Consider the following 19,539-nt stretch of genomic DNA (forward strand, 5'->3'; position numbering starts at 1 on the left):
CAGACTAACAACAGTTTCATTTGTACTTTGTGAAGTGTAATGAAATCAGGTAAAGCTTCTGCTTTGTGTCCACTAAAATGGAAACAGTTTGATGTAATTAGGGTTTCATATGATGTTATGGTCACACTTCACCAGACACATAAACACCCTTTAGGAAAGCGGGATTATATTTTGCTCTAGCAAACGTTTTAATAAGAAAGCTATTGCATAACTACATTCTCCTAGCCAAATTCTGCCTTGTTAGAGGGAGTCCAGTCATCCTACTCAAGTCAATAGGATTGCATTGCATTTACCCTTGTAGCCAGGACCTGGGAAACCTCTCATCAGTGCAGGACCAGGCTTACCTTAAGCTACTAAATGGGAGACCTTTGCAGATTGCCCTGCTGTGACAAAATGGCAGGATTTGCACGTCAAGCCTGAATTTATTTAACATTACCTTCAGTTAAGAACAGGTGTCATTGTCATCTTCGCCATTCTCTGGTCTTTCCAACATGGGCAATTAGCACTGGGAGAGTATGGTTAAAATGCCATGGGAAAAGACAAGGACAAATAGCCTGATTTTAACAAACTGATGTGTGTAATGGCAAGACAACTCGGACAACTCATGTGCCACACTGCACATGATACAACCGCAGGCAGAAAGGGCCAAATCCATTCCAGCAGATGCAGCATGGTATGGTACAATGCAGCTTGAGGCTGCCTAGGAAGGCTTCACATAAAGAGAGCAGACTGCGAGATGCAGGACCCTGACAGCAGGAGGGAGGGAGAGAGAGAGAAGGCGTTTGATGAAGATACTCTTCCCGCTGCAAGAACAGTAGAAGGGTCAGGGCACAACAGCCCCCTGCAGAACAGGGGTCCCATGGGAGCAAGGTAGAGTCGAAGGGTGAGAGGGAGACAGGGAGCTATTGTGTTGGCCCTCCTCTCCCATGCCCCCAACACAGGAGAAGAGCAATCGATGCCTAGCAAGAACTGCTGCTTTATTAATGATGCTGAGAACCGATGAATGCAGCAGGCTGGGAGGAAGCTATGCCAGCACAGGGGTTTATCTGTCAGCTCTCAATAATTAAAGAGCTTGAGGATAACCTGAGGACACGATAAGATTTTTATATACCACTCAGCAGCTCGGCACTCCATGTTCCCAGCTGCTTGACAGCACGTGCATCTGCCAGGAACAGTAGTGAGTTTTCCTCCAGGAACAGCCCAGAAGTGGTGCTAAGGAAGGGCTGGGTCATTTTTCTGCTAATACCGCCGCATTGGGGAGCGCTCCCAGCAGACAAGGTGGCCAGAAGCAGGATACTACCAGCAGCCTCCACTTCAAGGAGGAATTCCACACTGAAACATCACCAGCACGTACTTCCCTTCCTTGCAAAGCATAACTATGAGCAATAACATCATATGTGCGAGGTGGCAGCCCCTGCTGAGGAAGTCCCCAAAGCACTGACTGCTAGAAATAGCAAGAGGTCACAGCAGTGGGCCCTGCTGCATGCACCCTTGGCTCTCGCATTCAATCTCTAATCATCCGCTGGTGGCTGAACACGCTTTTGGTCTGACCCCACACGACAGTGCTAATGACTTCCCGTCGCTGGCAGCACAAGTGTCTATTGTTGTGTGCGGTCTTTGTCCCAGCGAGAGCCGTGACAGCACTGAGTGCGGGGGAACTGACTCCCTGTCTCCCATCAGCACCGCGCAGTGCCTGATTTATCCTCCCCGGGCAGAGCTGCAGACAGCAGAAGAAAGGAAGGCTGCGGCTGGCAGAGAGGAGGCAGGCGCGGGGGAGCGCCAGTCAGACACGAAGCAGGGAGGAAAAAAAAAAAAAAAAAAGACCGAGAAATGGGAAGATGAAAAGAGGTGTTTTGTCACGGAAATTGTTTTGTTTCTGGAAGATACCAGGTGAATTACCCAGCTGTAAGACTGCCTAATAAGATTGCCAGGAGTCAGTAATTACTGGAGCAAAATCCTAATGCGTGTACATACGCCAGCACATGAAAAAGAGAACCAGCCTTGCGTGAGCTGGGTCAGACACCTCCTTCTGCCACATCCATGGATGAGCCCCAACAGATCACGTGTGTCCTGGTTCTATTTGCCAGCAGCAGAGTGGAAACGGGTCTAACAGAGCATTTCCCAAACACCCATTGAAGGGATTTCTGCATAAAACGGTTGTTGTCAGATGAAGCTTTATTCAGTGGAAGTCAAAGGACGAGGAAGGCTTTCCTGAAGCATCTGTTGGAGTGTGCTGGGCCTGTCTCGCATACTTCATCTGATGGGTCTGCAGCATTCCTACAGGCACAGTGGTGCTTTGCAGACCAACAGCAGAGTCTGCTCAGACCAGTCAGCCTTTTAATTAGATTGCAGTGCTGTGAACTAGTCTAGGAGTGACAGTCACACGTTTACCCCCTTGACAGCACACTCAGCAGAGCATTACCATGCAAACACATTCAGGGCAAGGACATCAAACGCATCCCTGACTCACCATGTCACTTTGACCCCTTTCTTTCACCAAGAAAAAAAATTCCATTCCCCAGGTAACATTGAAAGAGAACAGATCTTATTCTGTCCTGATAGTAAATGAGCCTCTTACAAACACCACCAGCTATGTCCTGAACAGAGACGGACAGTTTCCGTTTTAGTATATTCTAAGCCCAAAGCACATCCTGCAGCTTTATATGCCAGTACCCAAATGTGAATTTCTAGATAGTGTAAATTCAAGGAAGAGTTATTTGCACAGAACTCTGACACTTGCAGGAGTTATAAACAAGTAGGATCTGCTCTGATTGTACCATGCTTTGATTAAAGGTGGGCACCTCTTTGCTCATAAGGGGAGGAAGGAGAACAGCACCATCAGGAAACACTGCTCACATGTTCAAAGAGGGCAGAGGTGTTCTGCTGCAAGGTAATCCTGCGTTTCTTTGTGCCACTGCAGATGGGACTCAGGAAGACACGCACAGCCTTGCTACAACTGCACAGAAATTGAAAGGTTTGTTTCCTATAAGCCCTCTCTGCACTGCCCCATCAGCTAGACAGCTAGGGAGAAGGGAAAAGAAGTAATCACTGCTGTAAGTTGAAGGAAACCAACAGTCAAAAAGCAGTAAAAGAAAGTTATACTAAAGGACCCAGAGCAATGCATTACGCAGTAGGTGGGCCTTTTGTAGCCCCTTTTGAGTAGGACAAAGCCAGTGGTGCATCTAGTCGAGGTGAAAGCATATGGTTTGCAGACATCTATTTCTGATCAACTGTTCTTGGTAAGTTTAATTATTTGAGGCTAATTACACAGCACAAGACTCCTGGAACTGCTCAGGACAAGCTTTTGGCTGGACCCACCAGGGGAACAGGCATATCTTTTCTGTTTTTAGCAGTTTCATTCGCCTGCCCCAATAATCTCATCTAAACAGATTATAATGCTCTTACATCCTAAAATGCTGCTCAGGCCATCTTGAAAACTTTCTCTAAGAGCATCTGTTCAGGGAAGCTGTGATAAACTGATGATCCCTTGGCAATTTCTTTTCTGATAAGAGATGTAAATTACTCTCAGCTTCCTTCCTGTACAGAGAAGAATGGAGCAGCAACTGTTAGGCCAGTTTAATAGAATTAATCCAGGGATAATTTGTGTTTTCCTTGCACAGAAGCAGCTGTTGCCATTTTTTTTTATAGAGTTAAAATTCTCTTCAGTTTTAGTATCTGATTTTTGTTCCCTCTTAGATGCCACTTCCACAGAAATATTCTACATAGGCAAACCAAAATCTTCACCTTTTATGACAGAATAGCTCTAGGGAGAAAGAGAAATGGTTTGCAGAAAGGCTAACAAAAAAAGCGACACTCCTCATACAAATCACAAGCACTGATTTCCTTCAAAAACAGAAGCTCTTTCGTTCTGAGAAAAAATATGAAAGGCTGCATTAAGGGCTGCATACAAAGAAGCACAAGAAGAAAGACATGCATAATTATTCTTTTGCACAATTATGAATGATGCTTCATGTTCTTCAGTGCAATCTACTTTCGTAGATGTACTTCCCCCTTCCTTCCCCTTCACTTCAGAGCACTTGTCAGTGCATGCAAAGAGCAAAATGAGAAGATAAGATTCTTGCTGAAAATCCCAAAGTCAATTAGACATAAGGCAGAAGCTTCAGCAAGAACTGAAAATGCTGCCCAGCCATTTCTTGCTATTTTTCATAGGGAACATGGGACATTTCATTTATGTTGTGGCATCTTCCCTGTTTTAAAGTAAGCTGCTTAAAAGGTATCAGGAAGGAATTTTTCAACTTGAAGCCGTAAGGAAGAACTTAACACACATTTAGGTGTAAAGGTGTAAAGAAATATCCCTCTCCCTTCACAGGCTATTATTTTTACCAGCAAGGAGTGTGTACTTGTTAATAATTGCTAGGGCAACGCAAAATCTGGAACTGGTATTGAATCACTGGAATCAGTGGGATAGATTTTATCACACAAATAGGGAGGAAGGGTTGAATTACTGTGATTTTCCATACAATTTTATTCCTTAACATTTCCACTTAATTTAAATTCTTGTTCAAGGTGAGACTCTTTAATGAGTTGAAACTGTGAAGAGATGCCCCATATTTTGACTCTGTTAAAACATTATTTTCACAGTGTGCTGCCTTGCTCAACAGGACTCTCTTTCAAGAGGGTTTACAGAAGAAGTACTTTACCTATTGGGCCATGCATCATCATCTCCATAATCAAACTTACGGGATGCACCACAGTACGGGTCACCACGGTTGTCTTATGGGAGATGCATCTTCAAATCCTGAGCTTTAGGAACCTTGTAAGGTATCAGGCCTCACACATTCAAGCTCTGGAGAGGCCTTGCGCTTGCCTTTGTTTTGTGCTTTGTCCACAAAGGACAAAGAACCCATCAGTTCAAAATCTGAACTGTGACTAGGGAAAGAACAATGATTCATATGGATATTGAAATCATCTCTCCTTACCTCATAGTAGCTCTGGACAGCGTTTATAAATGCTTCATCTGCCACAATCTGGGTTTCTCCATTGAGAAAGGCCTGGAATCGATCTTTGATTGTCTGTAGCTGCTGCTTACTTATCTGCAAAACAATGCCAAAAGGAGAAAGTTAGTTAGGAGAAGTTTATGTATGAGAAGAAAAGCCAAACACAAGTTCTTCTGCAGCATCTTCTTTGGGGTGCTTGTGATGCACATTTCTGGTCTCCTTTGGGGACAGCAGCAGTAGACGAGGAATCAGCCACATGTAGGTACACACACACACACACACACACACAACGTGCTCTCTTTCCCCTGACATTCATTTAAGTGTCATGAGCACCCAAAACTACCCTGAACATCATTTCTAAACAACTCTACAACCACAAAATGCACACAAAACTTTTATTGTTTCAGGTATACCTAAATGAGAAGTAAACTGTTGTGTGTATGCTCAGAAGAGAATTTTTCAGCGCACTTTTTTCCTCATTTAGCCCTTGACTTCTTTAGATGTTGGCAGATAAACATTTAATCACCGAACTAGAAGCTCTGCGAGTTGGCTGTTGAGGACGGCAATCATTAGCAGTCCACAGTTTGGCCTTCCCTCTTGTTTTCAGTATTGCTATGAAATCAGAGTTGCCCTCCCTTTCTTGTGAGCAGGGCATGCACCCAGCCCTGCCATGACAAGGCTTGCAACTCCTTCTCCTTCCCTGTCTAGAAGTAGTTGATAAGCACAACAGTACTCCAAAATCAGCTACAGAAGAGTAAAGGCAATTTATCTTTTAAATGAGAAAGGCAGCTTCTCTTAGGCCTTCTCCAGGTTGCTCATTTCTATTGGCTTGTCATATATGAAACACCAATCAGGGCCAGTGGTGAAAGAATTTAATACCATTTAATGCCAAGCAAAACATTGGAGAGCAAATCTGTTCTCCTTATCCATGCCAGGACTTTCTCTGCTTTCTCTTTGCTGCCCAAAACCTTTTCTGTCCAGCATACAGCTGATAAAACTTACAAGACGGTTCTATTTTTGGCATGACATCAATAGAAAGTTTACAGGGGTTTATTTCAGCCTTGCAGGATAACACACCATTATTTTGCCAATTTATATGTCAGTTTAAAGACAGCTATAGTTTAAAAAACCGCCTCTTCAACTTTTAATGTAAACAAAGCCACAGCAGGTACCTAAGTAACATACCTGCAATGCCAGTATAATATCTTAGATAACACTCACGCTGAAAAGGCTGCAGGGGTATAACTGTAATTGTGTCTGTTTTGGTATGCACCTACTTCAGGTTGGAGGATAAGAATCAGTTTAGACAAAAGAGAGGAACCAAACAAGATGTATATATGACAATTTCAATCTGAAAGGGAAAAAGAGAGCAATAAAAATTAGGATAATTATTTACTAATAGCCAAAAGGGCTAGAGGAGAGTAAGAGGAGTATTTTTACCTCAACAGTATGTCAGCAGAAGAAACCAGTCCATTAGAACGGAAGAGAAAAATAAAATTATTGGCTTTAAGTGTCCAAATGGCTTCGAATAAAATATCAAAAGCTACAGAGATCCAAACAACTGGAGTGTAATGAAGCCTGGTAAGCACAGCTAGTGATAAAAAGCAGGAGAGGGACTACTTGGAAAACGCGACGATAAGTATCGCTAGATCTAGATGACGCGCCACATGAGGTGTTTAGGGACTGCGGTAACAAACATCATGAATAGTGGTAATTAATTCTGAAACACCATGCCGAGGAGGGGTAGTGAGCGATGGCAATCTGATGTGATAATCCAGGGTTAGTTTATTCTGGTGCTTATGGAGAGATGTTCATCAAACCAACATAAAGCAAAATTCAGTATGTTCCGCTTAAGAAAAACATGGAGCAACCTTTGTTACCCCTGCAGCCGTTCGAAGAAAAAGGGTCATTCCTACCCCAAAACAACAGCCCAGAAAGCACTCAGGTTTCATGGGGTTTCACATATGCAGCCAGGCTCAGCCTTACATGAGTCATTGGGATCGAAGCAAGCACAGTCTCTCTAAACTGACCCACCTCAGCCTTGGTCATGGTCTGCAACGAGCCTGGGAAAAGCATGGCTGAAAGCTCCTGGCTTTAAGAGCGGCTGGATCTAATTTTTGGATATAAGAGTCCATCTGCCATGTCAGGCACCTAAAACCCTTTGGGGAGTTCGCCAATAGCGACTCTAAACATCACGAGCCCTTCAGCAATGCACACAACATTAGACAAAAAAAAGGCTCCAAACCTATTTGATTTGATGGAAGTCCTGAAAATTGAAAAGAAACTAGATCAGAGATAAGACAAGCCAGAGACAATATAGTGACCAAGTGGGAGATAGCTGTGTGAAGGTGCTAGGCCTGTTTTTATTAAGCATTTAATTATCTGGAAGAAGAGAAAATCAGGACATTAAATGTATTGATGATTTCATAACAGCAGCCATTGCGAATGTCAGGGAGGAATGATGGAACAACAGAGGCCACAAGAAACCAAGAAAAGAGATAGCAAAACTACATCGAACATTGAAATCCGCATGTTGAGGCACAGGGAAAGATGTACTAAAAGCAGAGATATTCTGAACTAAGAAGAATGCAGTTTAAAAGAAAAAAAAAAAATCGTGCTCCACCTTGACTTTTCATTTGGGATTTTGACAATGCGTATGTCATTTTAATTATTTTTTTCCAGATTATTTAAGGAGAACTTCCAGAAGTCCTGGCTTGTTCAACTCCTATAATCCTCCCTAGCCACAATATTTTCTGCTCCTTCCTCTGTATTGAATGGGCTACCTTCAAAATGAACGACACTTCTTGAAACTCCTGGAAACTACCAATACTCATCTTGCACATGACCTCCTGGGGGCTGTGGAAATGGAACATTGGATTTTTCTCTACTGGAGTGTCACTTGCCTCCTCCTCACCCCGAAGCTCTATGCAAACATTTTCCACATCCAGGGGAATGGAAGGGCCTCTCCGATTGCATCTGATGTGCAGCACCACAGCTAACAGGACTCTCTGTTTTCCACTGCCTCTGGACTGTAAAACAGCACCAGCTTGTTGATCTGTGTCCGTTTCACTATTACAGACCTTATCAAGAACTCAGTCAATTTTAGCCAAAATTAAATTGCTTTCATGCTGAACTTCTGCAGCACAGAGGCAGATGACTAGTACAGAAAGCCCGTAAACGAAAATTTGCCCAATGCGCTTTGCATTCCATTTCATGCCCAAACTCTCCAAATCTTTCTGTTCAGGCTGCCAGAAGCTCCTTGTAGGCAACCTACGTGCAGGTCTTTGGTATTTAACATTAACCAGAAGCAGCTCAAAAGACAACCTCTATTTATTGTTTGTGCTGCGTTACCTCCTTGAAGCTGCGGTCGAGGTCAGCCCCGTCACGTATCAGAGGCAACGCAAACCTCAGCGGTGCAGCGCCTTCTCCGAGCGCCTCCGACGGCAACAGGCAAGGCTTGCGCACAAAAGGAGCACCGAGGTTAGAGCTGCCGTACGGAGCAGCTAATACAGGTGCAATTTCAGCCTGGTTAAGAGACTGCCAGTGGGCTCATTTCTCCTCAAAGCCACCTTAACTACAGTTTAGTCTGTGCTGAACAGGTTAGGTTCGGCTCGGCTGCGCTGTCTTGGTTTGGTATCTCCACTTCCACCCGAGTTTCAGTGCAACACTGCGGCTGGAGCCAGAGCTGCCAGAGCACAGCACTTCCTTCCATCAACGACGCGGCTGCCCAGGAGAGGGACGGAGCAGACATCCCCGTATGAGAGTCACCTCAGGCTGTCCTTGGGGCTCAGCGTGCACAAACCGAGGGCTGAACCAGCCGACGCCAGCTCTGCCATGCACGCTGAGAGCCTTGGACAGCTTGCTCAAGGCATGCCTGAGGAAGAAGCAGAGCTGCACACCTGGATCTTCTGCCCAGAGCCCGGGAAGAGCTGCCCTCCACGTAGGCTGAAGGCCGGGCTACTCCGGGTCCCATGGCCTGGGTGCGGACGAGGGTGCTTTGCTGCACCCGAGCACTCCAGAAAGCTGTTCTGACAAGGCCACAAATTACTGTGAGCAGTGGGAAGATGTGACCTCCTGCCCCTGCTCTGTTCTAGCGACTTTTTTCAGCAAGAGCCAATTAGCCGCAATTTAGACAGTGGCTGACCTCTGTCAGCAGCCCTTTAATACAACGAGCTGACAGGGCTGTGTTTTTAAATCCTGCCCGAGTTTTGTGCTCGGAAGGGCCAGTGCCTCCTCTCCGCTTCCCCATCAGATGCTAAAGGCATTGCAACCCAATCTCAGAAATGCATCTCCTGGCAGCCGGAAGGGAACAGCCTCCCCAGAGCCCAGTTTTGCTGTCCTGTGGCAGGTTTGGGTTAGAAGAGCGGAGGCTGTACCAAACTGCCCAGGCTTCAGCCCTGCTCCTGGCAGGACACATCTTCAATCCCAGTGTCATGCTTCAAAGCATTTAAGCGGGGGCTTGAAACACAAGCAATGCAACCAACCTATCTATAGGCTTAAAAGAGCATGTGCCTTCAACACTCACCTTGAAGCTTAAGTGCTTTTAAGTCAGGGGTGCTATTTTAACTCATTATTAGACTCACTGGTGATCAGCTAGATAACCAGGTGTATATATAAAAAGCCAATAGTTTCCGCCTCATTTAGCAGACCCAGAAAGACCTCTGAAGGGGCCAATACAAAGCACTTCTCATTTGGTTACCTTCCATAGTCTGCTTACAAATAGCATAAAACAGAATTACTTCCCCCTTGAAACGCATCAATGCGATACATCAGCCTTCTGCACTATCTAAGGCATTAGGTAAAATTCTGCTTGGTTGCAACCTCAACTTCAGGGAGTTTGGTAGGGTGGGGAGGGCAGAGCCTCACTGCAGCTGCATACAAGTATAGATTCATATGCAATCACACAGAAGCGAAGAGTCAGACCCTGAACAGGAGTACTGTAATGGCTAGTAAAAGTTGGAGGAAATTTCTTGAATTTGCCTGAGGCAGACTGTAGGAAATGGTGCACCAGCCTCCTCAGGACAAATGATCAGCAGAAACTTTCTTGCTACATGTAATTTTGCATATATTTCATCTGACTCAGAGCTGAATGCAAACCCTGATGCATGGAGCCATGGCACTTTCTCCAGAGCTGTTCCAGCCAGCAAACAGCTGGCATTCATCTCTGCATGTTGTCTCCAGCCTCCTCCACCTACAGCGGGGGAGCACAAAAATCACAAAGAGGAGCTGTTTGCCACTGAAAAGTTCCCTGATAAAAAAAGTTACATGCAGCATACTTCACTAATACACACCCTTTCCAAAATGCTTTGCTACGTCTGAGCATACAGGAATAAATACAGTAGTAAAGCTCACTAGTTAAGTCTATATCACGTAATAATGTTGTGTGTGTGTGAGTATATATATGCACATATATATGTGTGTATATATACACACACACATATATATGTGTGTGTGTGCAGGGGATTGGACTAGAGACCTCCAGACATCCCTTCCAACCTACACCGTGTCATGACTGCATGATATCCAACAGCAGACTTGCAAGGAGAGGCCATTCTAGTTTGTGCTGCCAAAACAAGGCATGTGTTATTTAACTGCTCATTTGTCAGTGTCAGGCCTTTCGAGCACCCCATGCACAACCGTACATGTACATAAATCAGCCAGTAAAGCCACATGCATCAACCTGACTCAGACTAGAAGACCTCAGTGAGGCAAGATCTTGCTAATTCGCAAAATACAACCAGGACTTGAATTAGCTTCTAATGAAATCAGTAGTTCATTCATTTACATGGAGAGATTTTACACACCAGAGTGACAGCCTTTGCCCCACAGATGCTTTGTGTAAGGAACCGAGAACCTCCCAGCAGATCGGTATTACCTGTGACTTGCAAGAAGCAGCTCAACAGAAGACTGCAGGTAATTCCCAGAGGGAGCACCTGTCTTTTGTCTCTGAGAGATCCATTTACATTATGTGAACACAGAGCAGATTAAAAATCTTGCTCCTTAGGATATCTGCTGTTTCAGTACCACCACAACTGCACCATGTGCTTTTTTTCCAGGTTTGATTTTGTAATGCCTAATAAATATTTTATTACTCCTCAGCACCAGGTAATTTAGGAACAAACCAAAGCGACTTAACGAGCATCCCTCATCATCACTGCTTCCACAGTCAGAAAACTGGCCATGACATGAACTATGTGCAAGGAAGGGATGCACTGGATGCCAGATTGGCTGAGCACTGGCATCTGGGGGACAAACCCAAGTAGAAACTTATTCAGGGAACAATCCCATTCTTCACACAAGGTATCCCCCAAGGAGGCTTAACTCTACCATTTAACTTATGCAACAGAAGGAAGATGCCCAAGAACACATCTGCCACTGCTTTTTTTTTAAATCACATCTACACATGCAGCTAAATCTCCACTGATAATATTGCCTCCAGCTTCTCCACCTGTCCCTTCATTGATGAGACCAGTACATTAGCACAGCCCAGGAGAGCAGATTCTAGGCTTCTTTTTTGACACCAAAACACAGCACCCCTTTCCTTCTCAGTAGGCCTTTTCTAACTGCTATATTGTTCATTTTAAATTTTGATTCCTTTACAGTTCCTTCACTATTAGGACCCAAAGCATGCTGGGCCTTCTTTAATGGATCTTCTCTTGCACAACGACAAGCAGAAACTTCACTCCATGATCTGGAGCTGTAGATGCTTCAGATTCTGAAAAGCCTTGCACAGGCCAGTCTACTAAAGACCCCACCCGAGTCCCCCAGAGATGCCCAGATACCCCAGCAAAGGGCATGAGACTAGAGGCAAAACAGATCAGCTTATTCTGCCCTGAGAAATCCCAGCACGTTCTCCCTGTGCTGGTGCCGCTTTCCCTCCGACACGGGAGAGGGCCACATGGGGGGTGAGTCAGCTCCCCAGCGTTGGTCTTCTCATTGTAAACTCTCCTGGGCAGAAGCATCTGTAGCTGCTTTGCAAGCTGCCGAACATCACTGGGGTTTTGCTGTCAACATAAGCGAGCAGTATTAACTGTCAGTCTCAGGGAGCTTTTCGCAGCTGCCTAACAACCTAGTTTTTGGTCATTTCTGAGAAGTTTGATACTTGTTACTAGAAAGAGCTCACTGTTCTGGTTTCTGACAACCACAACACATTTGCCCAGGGCTACCAAGCTGGTCTGTCCTCTTCCCTTACAGGCTGACTGTATGTGGATCACTGTGTATACGCCCACTGTCTCCTGGCTGTCTATACAATTCCCTGTTCATGGTTGCTTGGCTCCCCCCTGCCCCCACCAGTGATTTACAGCCTCCCTGCAGCACTATTCCCAGGTGACAGGTTCTCCTCCAGGCGCTTTCCTTACTCCGAGATGAGCGCCTGGAGCCTGCTGTTGGACAGAGATGCGGAGGAGGCCGTTTGTAACGGCTGCTGTGGAGAACCACACCGGTCTGCTTCCCTCGCCAGCACCCCAAGCGGTTCTGCCTGTTGCACGGCAAACAGCAGCAGTTGTTCTTCTGCAGGGGCATGGACACTCACATTTGCAATAGCTTCTCTAGCCGCTCTGAGATCACATCCAGGAGTATCCCAGGAGACCACCTAGGACTCTCAGCAAGGCCCAGCGGTGTGTGCAGGGCTGCCCTCAGTCCCTGGATCCATCCACGCTGACCGTCCTCTCCCCAGCTAGGCTCAATCTTTGTGGAAGGCAAACGGCAAATACACTAGCGGTGCCCCTGGCCCCCAAACCAGGTGCTGCCTTCTGCCCTCTCCAAAGAGGTGCCCGGTTCATTTGCTGCACAGAGAACAACCGTGCCATTACTGTGCCTGGTTCACACGCACACAGAGCGGTGAAGGGCCCACACAACCCCTTCTATCTGCAGGAGCTCCAGCCCCGCCAGCTGAGCCCACTTGCGATGCTGGGGATAGGTCAGAGCGACGGAGCACCTCCAAGGAGCAATGCTCTCTGCCCCATGCTCAGAAATCAGGCTGGGTTTGGGCACAAGCAACGCAGACAGCTGCTGGGTCCTTAAACAGCAGCCCAGCGCTGATTCGCAGCTCAGACTGAAGCAACCTCTCACTCAGGCAGTCTGATGATAGAAAAACAATACTTCCTTGCCTAGCTGTAAAGATCCACGTCAGCAACACGACTGAAGGGGTGAAAAAATCCACCGCTTGACCTATCAGACCTGCCTGCAGAGGAAGGAAATCCCCTCCTCTGCCCTGCCGTGGAGTTACCACCCAGCCAGCGCCCTAGCACAGCATCAGCTTCGATCTTTGCCCAGGATCTCTCGCTACCTCTGTTATTACAGGCAAACTGCAGCAGTTCTTCAGCACGAGCAAGGACAGCCAAGTGATTTTTGCTCTCACTGGAATGTTTCTTCTTTAAAGAGGCTCAAATATTGCTGGATAAGTAACGGGAAGGCAGAGCACCAATCCCATTTGTAAGGCCACTCGCAGGCACAGAGCCTCTAGCTCTAGTACAGCAGATCTCTCCCATTCCAGCTATACCAGACTACATCCACTAGCAGTGAGCCCTTCTGCATAGGCTGGAGCTCACAAAGATGCACCAGCACAGATGAAAGCACAGGCTCCCAACAGTTCTCTCTGAAGCATTTACACACTATTTCTTGTCCTCTCAAACCCTGAATGCATTTTTTTCCTACGATTCACAATGCTGGCTAAGCAGACTTCTGTAACACGTACAAATCACACATGATGTTACTATGGCTGCTCCTACTTTCTGAGCACTAGCCTGATGCACAATGCTGAAAGAGGAAAACACAGCCAGGAACTGGGACTGGGCCTTTGGCATGATGACCTTCTCCATGACACTTTCCAGGCAACACCTTCTACCTGCAACCTCCCCATGGGGGAAATCTGGCTATAGACACAGAGAAAGATACCTACAGTCCCTTACCACTGCCTGCTTCACTTACTATCTATCAAGGGTGTCCATCAAACACCCATGTGCCAACCCTGCATCTCCCCCTTGTAAGTGATCCCTTCTCCAATGGGATCAAACACTCTCATTGGAAAGGAGAGCTTTAACAGCTTCAGGAACTTCTGCTCCTGTCTGCAAGTTTTCTTCTCCTGCTGCTTCTCTCCTCTGATCTGACGTGCACCTGGCTGGTCTCTGCTCTATGTCCTGGTGTGCAAGTGTATAACCCTGAGATGGAGCCACCCAATAAGAGCACAGAAAACTTGGAACTTCTCCCAACTTTGATTTTATTTTACCTAAGTAAGCCATTAGCAGAGCAAGTTTGCAACAGATCCAAGAGACAGCTAGCCCTGCTGGGTATTTTTCTGTCTATGATCAAACAGCTATGTGCTCCTATTTTTACTGATTAATAAAAATATGACTTTGATCTCAAAAGAATGGAGAAACCAGCACAAAGTATAAACAAGAAATAGCAGAGATAAAATACTAGGCCAGTGACTGAGCATATGCAAAGGGATGATTGCTGCTCCATGAAACCTCCCTGGTGATTTCTGCTGTGACTGGAGCTTTTCCTAGGAGGCTCTGCTGAATAAAACACATCATCATGGCCAGTCAATTTTCAGCAGAAAGCCCAGCTTCATCCTGCCTGTGGTAAAATGTAGCCATTCTGTTAAAAAAACAGAAAAAACAAACCCATAAAAATACCAAGAGAAATACAGCTAGTGAATAAAACCAGGAGACAAACAGAATAGAGGCTGTCTAGGAGTGGGCAGAGATATATGCAGAGTCCCCCCACACCGGGGATCTTACCGCATGCCTCAAAGGCAAAAGACAAATCCCTTTTATTCCTGTGAGATCTCTCTTCCAAGTTGGGTACTGCAGCTGGCTTCTCCTCTTACTGTTTTCACTTTCTTCCTCTCCCCCCCCCTCCTGCCCGAACGCCTCCCTTTCTCCCTCCCAAATCAAGCTGGTCTCACTTGATCCCCGGTAACTCTCTGGTTAACCACAAGTCTTGTGGGCTACTGATGCAGCCTCTTACATGGCCTCCTCTGGAATATCCTGCTAGAAAGGACCTTGGTCTGAGGTGCAGGTCAAGTCATGTTTGCTTTGACTTGGTTAGAAGCTCTTTCCTAAGAGCTTCTCTAACTGTTCTGAGACCTCCCAAAAAAACTTAGCCCAGGAAAAAGGATCAAAGGAAGATTTTCCAACTCCTCTTGTGTCTTACGGGCAGTCTTGCAAGGTAATGTTTTCATTCCTTCTCTTTTTCCTTTGGATGGAAAACAACACAGTTTCATGAAGCTTATAAGTGTTGACACGACACATCTCACAGCTTCTGAGACATTACATTGCATCCTTTTGTGCCTCAAGACCATGGCATGCTGCATATTAAAAGGGTTTTGGAGCTGGAGAATGTCACAGGTCACCTCCCACAAGTCATTCATGCTGTATCCCTTGGAAAAAGTCAGGGGCAGGCTTGGCTATTAAGCTACTAGAATTTATATTTCTTTCAGAATATTCCAAATACAACTTCCAGAACTCAGATATTTTACAGCCCTACTGAAAAAGAAAGTAAAAATGCCAGCATGGTGTATGGATGCTGCACTTCTGTGGCCCAGTGGCCACAAAAAGCCTAAGGCTGTTGTTCCACCACTGACTGAGAAATGCACTTAATCTCTCAGTTAAATCATTTGCAATAGACAGTTGCTACTACAGAATAAAAAAAAGTTCTGTGCAAAAAACCCTAGGAGCTCTACAAAGCCTTTAGTTTTACATTCACAAATGATGACATGGTGCCCATGCGGCCAGAGTCCCCATGTCCAGGAACACCCTTCCGACCCCTCCAACCTCTTCTGACAAGTAATTCACACTGTCCTGCCTCTTCCCACCATCCTGGGCAGTGTTATTTGGATGGTACAGCACTCTGAAGATCAGTAACCAGTGTTGTTGCAGGCACTAGCTGAGCATCTTGGGTCTTGGACTACCTCAGAGGCTAAGCAAGGCTTAGCCTATCCAGTGTTTGGACCGAAAACCATCAGGAGATCCCAGGCACAAAGGCCAGCTACATATCCATAACCTGAGTCCAAAAAGTGGGTGAGGGACAGGGTGGGAACACAAGTTGGTCTGTGCTAGCAGGTCACATTTAGAGGAGGGCAGCATCTTGGGACCCACGCAAGTCCTTGCTCTTCCACAACCCACTCCTCCACTTTTGTGCCTCATTTCCCATTTGTATAAGGAGGATAACAGCACTTCACTTCTCTCCAGAAGTGGCTATATGCATGAAAAGACTGAAGCCTCTCACAGACTAGGATGGTGGGCTATGCAGGAAGAAAAGCAAGCTATTTTTAGAGACGCTTTTTCAAAACACTATTTGAACTATTTTCATCTCATTTTCCCACTCCAAGTAGACCTTACATACTGCAGAAGCTAATCTTCCTGCCTGGTTAACATATACAGCAGTACATAAAGGCTTGAAAATGTTAAATAAATGGAGCTAAAGATTTCCTACCACCACTTCAGATCTGCAAACAGAAAACAGTGTCTTGTCTTTTATAAAAGTATATGTCCACCACCATTAGACAGTTATTTTTGTACCATTTTGATCATTAAACTCCGACCCGCTCCTCTATGTCACAAGCTATTTTAAAAGCAGTTCTTACTGAGCAGAAGCGACGCACAAATGAATGGAGACTAAAGGACTCCTGGTGTGTCCCAGGCGCTGTGCAAGTGCTGTTTTCAGCCAGGCAAAGTTAGCAGGGAAGGCAGCATCTTTGACTGGACTGCACAACAGAGCAAGAAACACAGAGAAGCTTCCAGGCGCACAAGTCATATGCTAAGTCTCGCTCACACAGCATCTAACACCCACCCACTGCCCCTTGCTGAAATGTGGGGAAATTATCAACCCCCCAGACAGAGGACTGCTATCTCAAACAACCTGAAACTGGGCTGGTGGGGTGGAAGGGGAAGGACACACAGGTCTGAGCAGTATTTCTTTTCCAAACAAGGCCTATTTTGAAAGCACTCTGTTAAGAGACCTTACCTATGATGCTCTGGTGTTCTGGCTAGGTACAACTTATCTTGTTCGAACTTTCCCTTATTTTCCTTATTCTGTGACTGCTCTATGATTCCCAGGAAACAAACAAAAAGAAAGAAAACATCCCAAATTTTAAGAAAATCTGTTTAAGAGCCAAACACATCTCCGATCCGGTAAAAGATAAGCTGTTTCCTTCAGACAGCACTTGAAAAAGGTTCAATTAATCAGTCAAGCCAGAACAGAAATCATTTCTAGATTAAAAAAAACAAAAAAAAAAGAAAAAAAAGGAGAGAGAGTGAGAGAGAGAAAGAAGAGGTGTGAAATCGTAGTGCACCTCCTCCTCCTAACATTTCCTGCTGAAATGAGTAATCTATTTTGCAAGGGCATGTTGTTTGGAGTTAGAAGAAAGAGTTTGGTAAAAAGGTAGTTTTCTGTGAGGCATCAAACTGTTGCTAGCAAACGGAGCATTTCAACTTTCCATCCCCATACTTGGTCAGAGATTCAGGGACACAGGAACATACCTTTGCATGGTGACTTATATGTATCTGAAATAGTTGAAGAAAGAATGTCTCATTAGGGAACGTTATTTGCAATAACATTTTTCCACAAGGGTGATTTTTTTTTTTTTTTAATGGAAAGGCACTGTTAACAATAGCCATTTTTCTCGAAGCCCTAGTCTTTGGATACAGTTTATAACAGAAGGCCAGAGATGAAAGGGGCAGATCATCTTGTGAATCTTCTGAGGCAAAGAGATGGGGTGATAGAGCCCCAGAAGGACATGGCCCCCAAGTCTAGTCTACCCCATGCACGTTCCCAGGCTCAGAGCACCCTGAACCGACAGAGGAGGCCGGAGCAAGCACTGCCATTACTCAGTTTTGTGCTGTAAATAACGTAATGTAGATACAGCAAATCCAATTTATGACAGTGTACGCAAAGCACACATGCAGCGAGTGCGCAGGTCCTGCAAAGGGGACCATCAGCTGCTTGCATTAAATTAGGTGTAGAGCTTTTGCCAGAGAAGCCCAGCAAAAGCCACTGAGAGACAGACGAAGAAGCAGAGAGGAGGCCTGCTAGCACTAGGGTCAACTTGCCCCCAGCTCAGTCGCAGACAACTGCTCATCAGTGCTGCCGAAAAGGTGAGGGGAGCCCCGCAAGGATCCTCCCAAAGGAAAACTCACCCGTGAGTCCCTGTGTAGTAGCCTGCTCTGAGCGAAGCACAGTCAAACCTGGGAGGCTTCAGCTACATTACAGACACCCATGAGGGAGAAAGAGCAATGCTGTAACCAACATGCTCTTGAATCATCCCCAGGGGCAACTGGCAGGGAGACATCCTAGTTCCCGCAATAAATATCCCTCTTCCCTTGGGGCCTCCGGCTGGCATGCTGTTTTTCTTTTGCCATTCACCTCCTGCCGAGTTTAATTAGAACTAAATAACACCCCGAAAGCTGCTTTCCGTGATCCAGAATCAGCAATCCACACTCGCGTGGCAGGACACAACTGCAAAGACACCTCATGCTGGCTCTGTGGGGCAAAGACCCCCGACATGAGTAAAAGCAGCCAAATCTGGCCCAGTCCAATCCACCTCCCCAGCACACACCTGTAACCCAGCTACGGCAGGAAACGCCTGGAGACAGAGAAGAACACTCATAAATTGAAAGTCAAAAAACCATAAATAGCGGCAGTGTCTTTTTTAGCCAATGGTGAGATACCAGTCGGAAACACTCAGCTGTTCTAGCAAACCCAGCAAAAACAAGTTTGGTATAATTTTATATATTAACTACCAAAACTCTGGCAATTTTCAGCACAACAGTTGTGCATGACCCTACGTGAAGATTCTTTGCAAAAACACACAGCTATACATTAAGGAATTTCTCATTTAAAGCAGGAGAAGCTGTTCTAATTATTCCTGTGCAATGTAGTATACTGAAGACAGTCTCAGAAAAGAAGAGATTCTCTTTTCTTCTTTGGGCTCGAGGCAGGGATATTTCTAAGGGCTTCAAGTGACGAGCTCTGGTCATGTCTGCTGGGAGGGTCACTGTCCCCTGCTCTCCCCGCCCCACCGGAGGTTGGCACACCACTATTTGGTAAAATACGGGCTTTCTCTCCTCTTCGCTTGCTGCAGTTCACAGCTGCCACATCTTCCAAATTGAGAAGGGTTCACTTTAGCACAAGGACAAAAAGAATTGCAAGCTGATCCTATGAAGGCAGTGCAATGTAATAGACAGAGCAAATACCCTCTTAAACACACCACCATATGTTGTCCAAGCCCCAAAATCAGAGCTCTTATGCTTCCCTATTACTGGCCAAAAGAACAGCAGAAGGAGGGATGAGAGCGGGCTGTGCGCAGAGTAAACAGAGCATGGTCCTAAAGGGCAGGAGGGAAGAACTGCCTGTTATTACATCTGGTAATGAGTTTGCATACTGAGAGAGCAAGCTCAAACCCCCACAAAATGCAGGATAGCTATTGAGGATTTGAAGCATATAATTTCAGAGGAGTGTTTGTAGGAGCAGAAAACACGTGGGCCTACAGAAGGAGGGAAAAACAGAATCAAATCATTCTTTGTAAAAGGCAGCTGTGCTGGAATTTGCCTACAGTGCTCTCCAACCTGGAGCTCCACTT

General features: G+C 45.7%; 1 protein-coding gene across 1 annotated transcript in view; it reads right to left on the reverse strand.

Moving 5' to 3' along the window:
* The window catches only part of CADPS (calcium dependent secretion activator), a 246,120-nt gene that overhangs the window by 191,633 nt on the left and 34,948 nt on the right, over positions 1–19,539 (reverse strand). Inside the window, exon 2 of the mRNA XM_067303622.1 lies at positions 4,941–5,054. Within this exon, the coding sequence (XP_067159723.1) occupies positions 4,941–5,054 (114 nt within the window). The remainder of the gene's footprint in view (positions 1–4,940; positions 5,055–19,539) is intronic.

Source organism: Apteryx mantelli, chromosome 12, assembly GCF_036417845.1.
Source record: "Apteryx mantelli isolate bAptMan1 chromosome 12, bAptMan1.hap1, whole genome shotgun sequence".
Taxonomy (NCBI): domain Eukaryota; kingdom Metazoa; phylum Chordata; class Aves; order Apterygiformes; family Apterygidae; genus Apteryx; species Apteryx mantelli.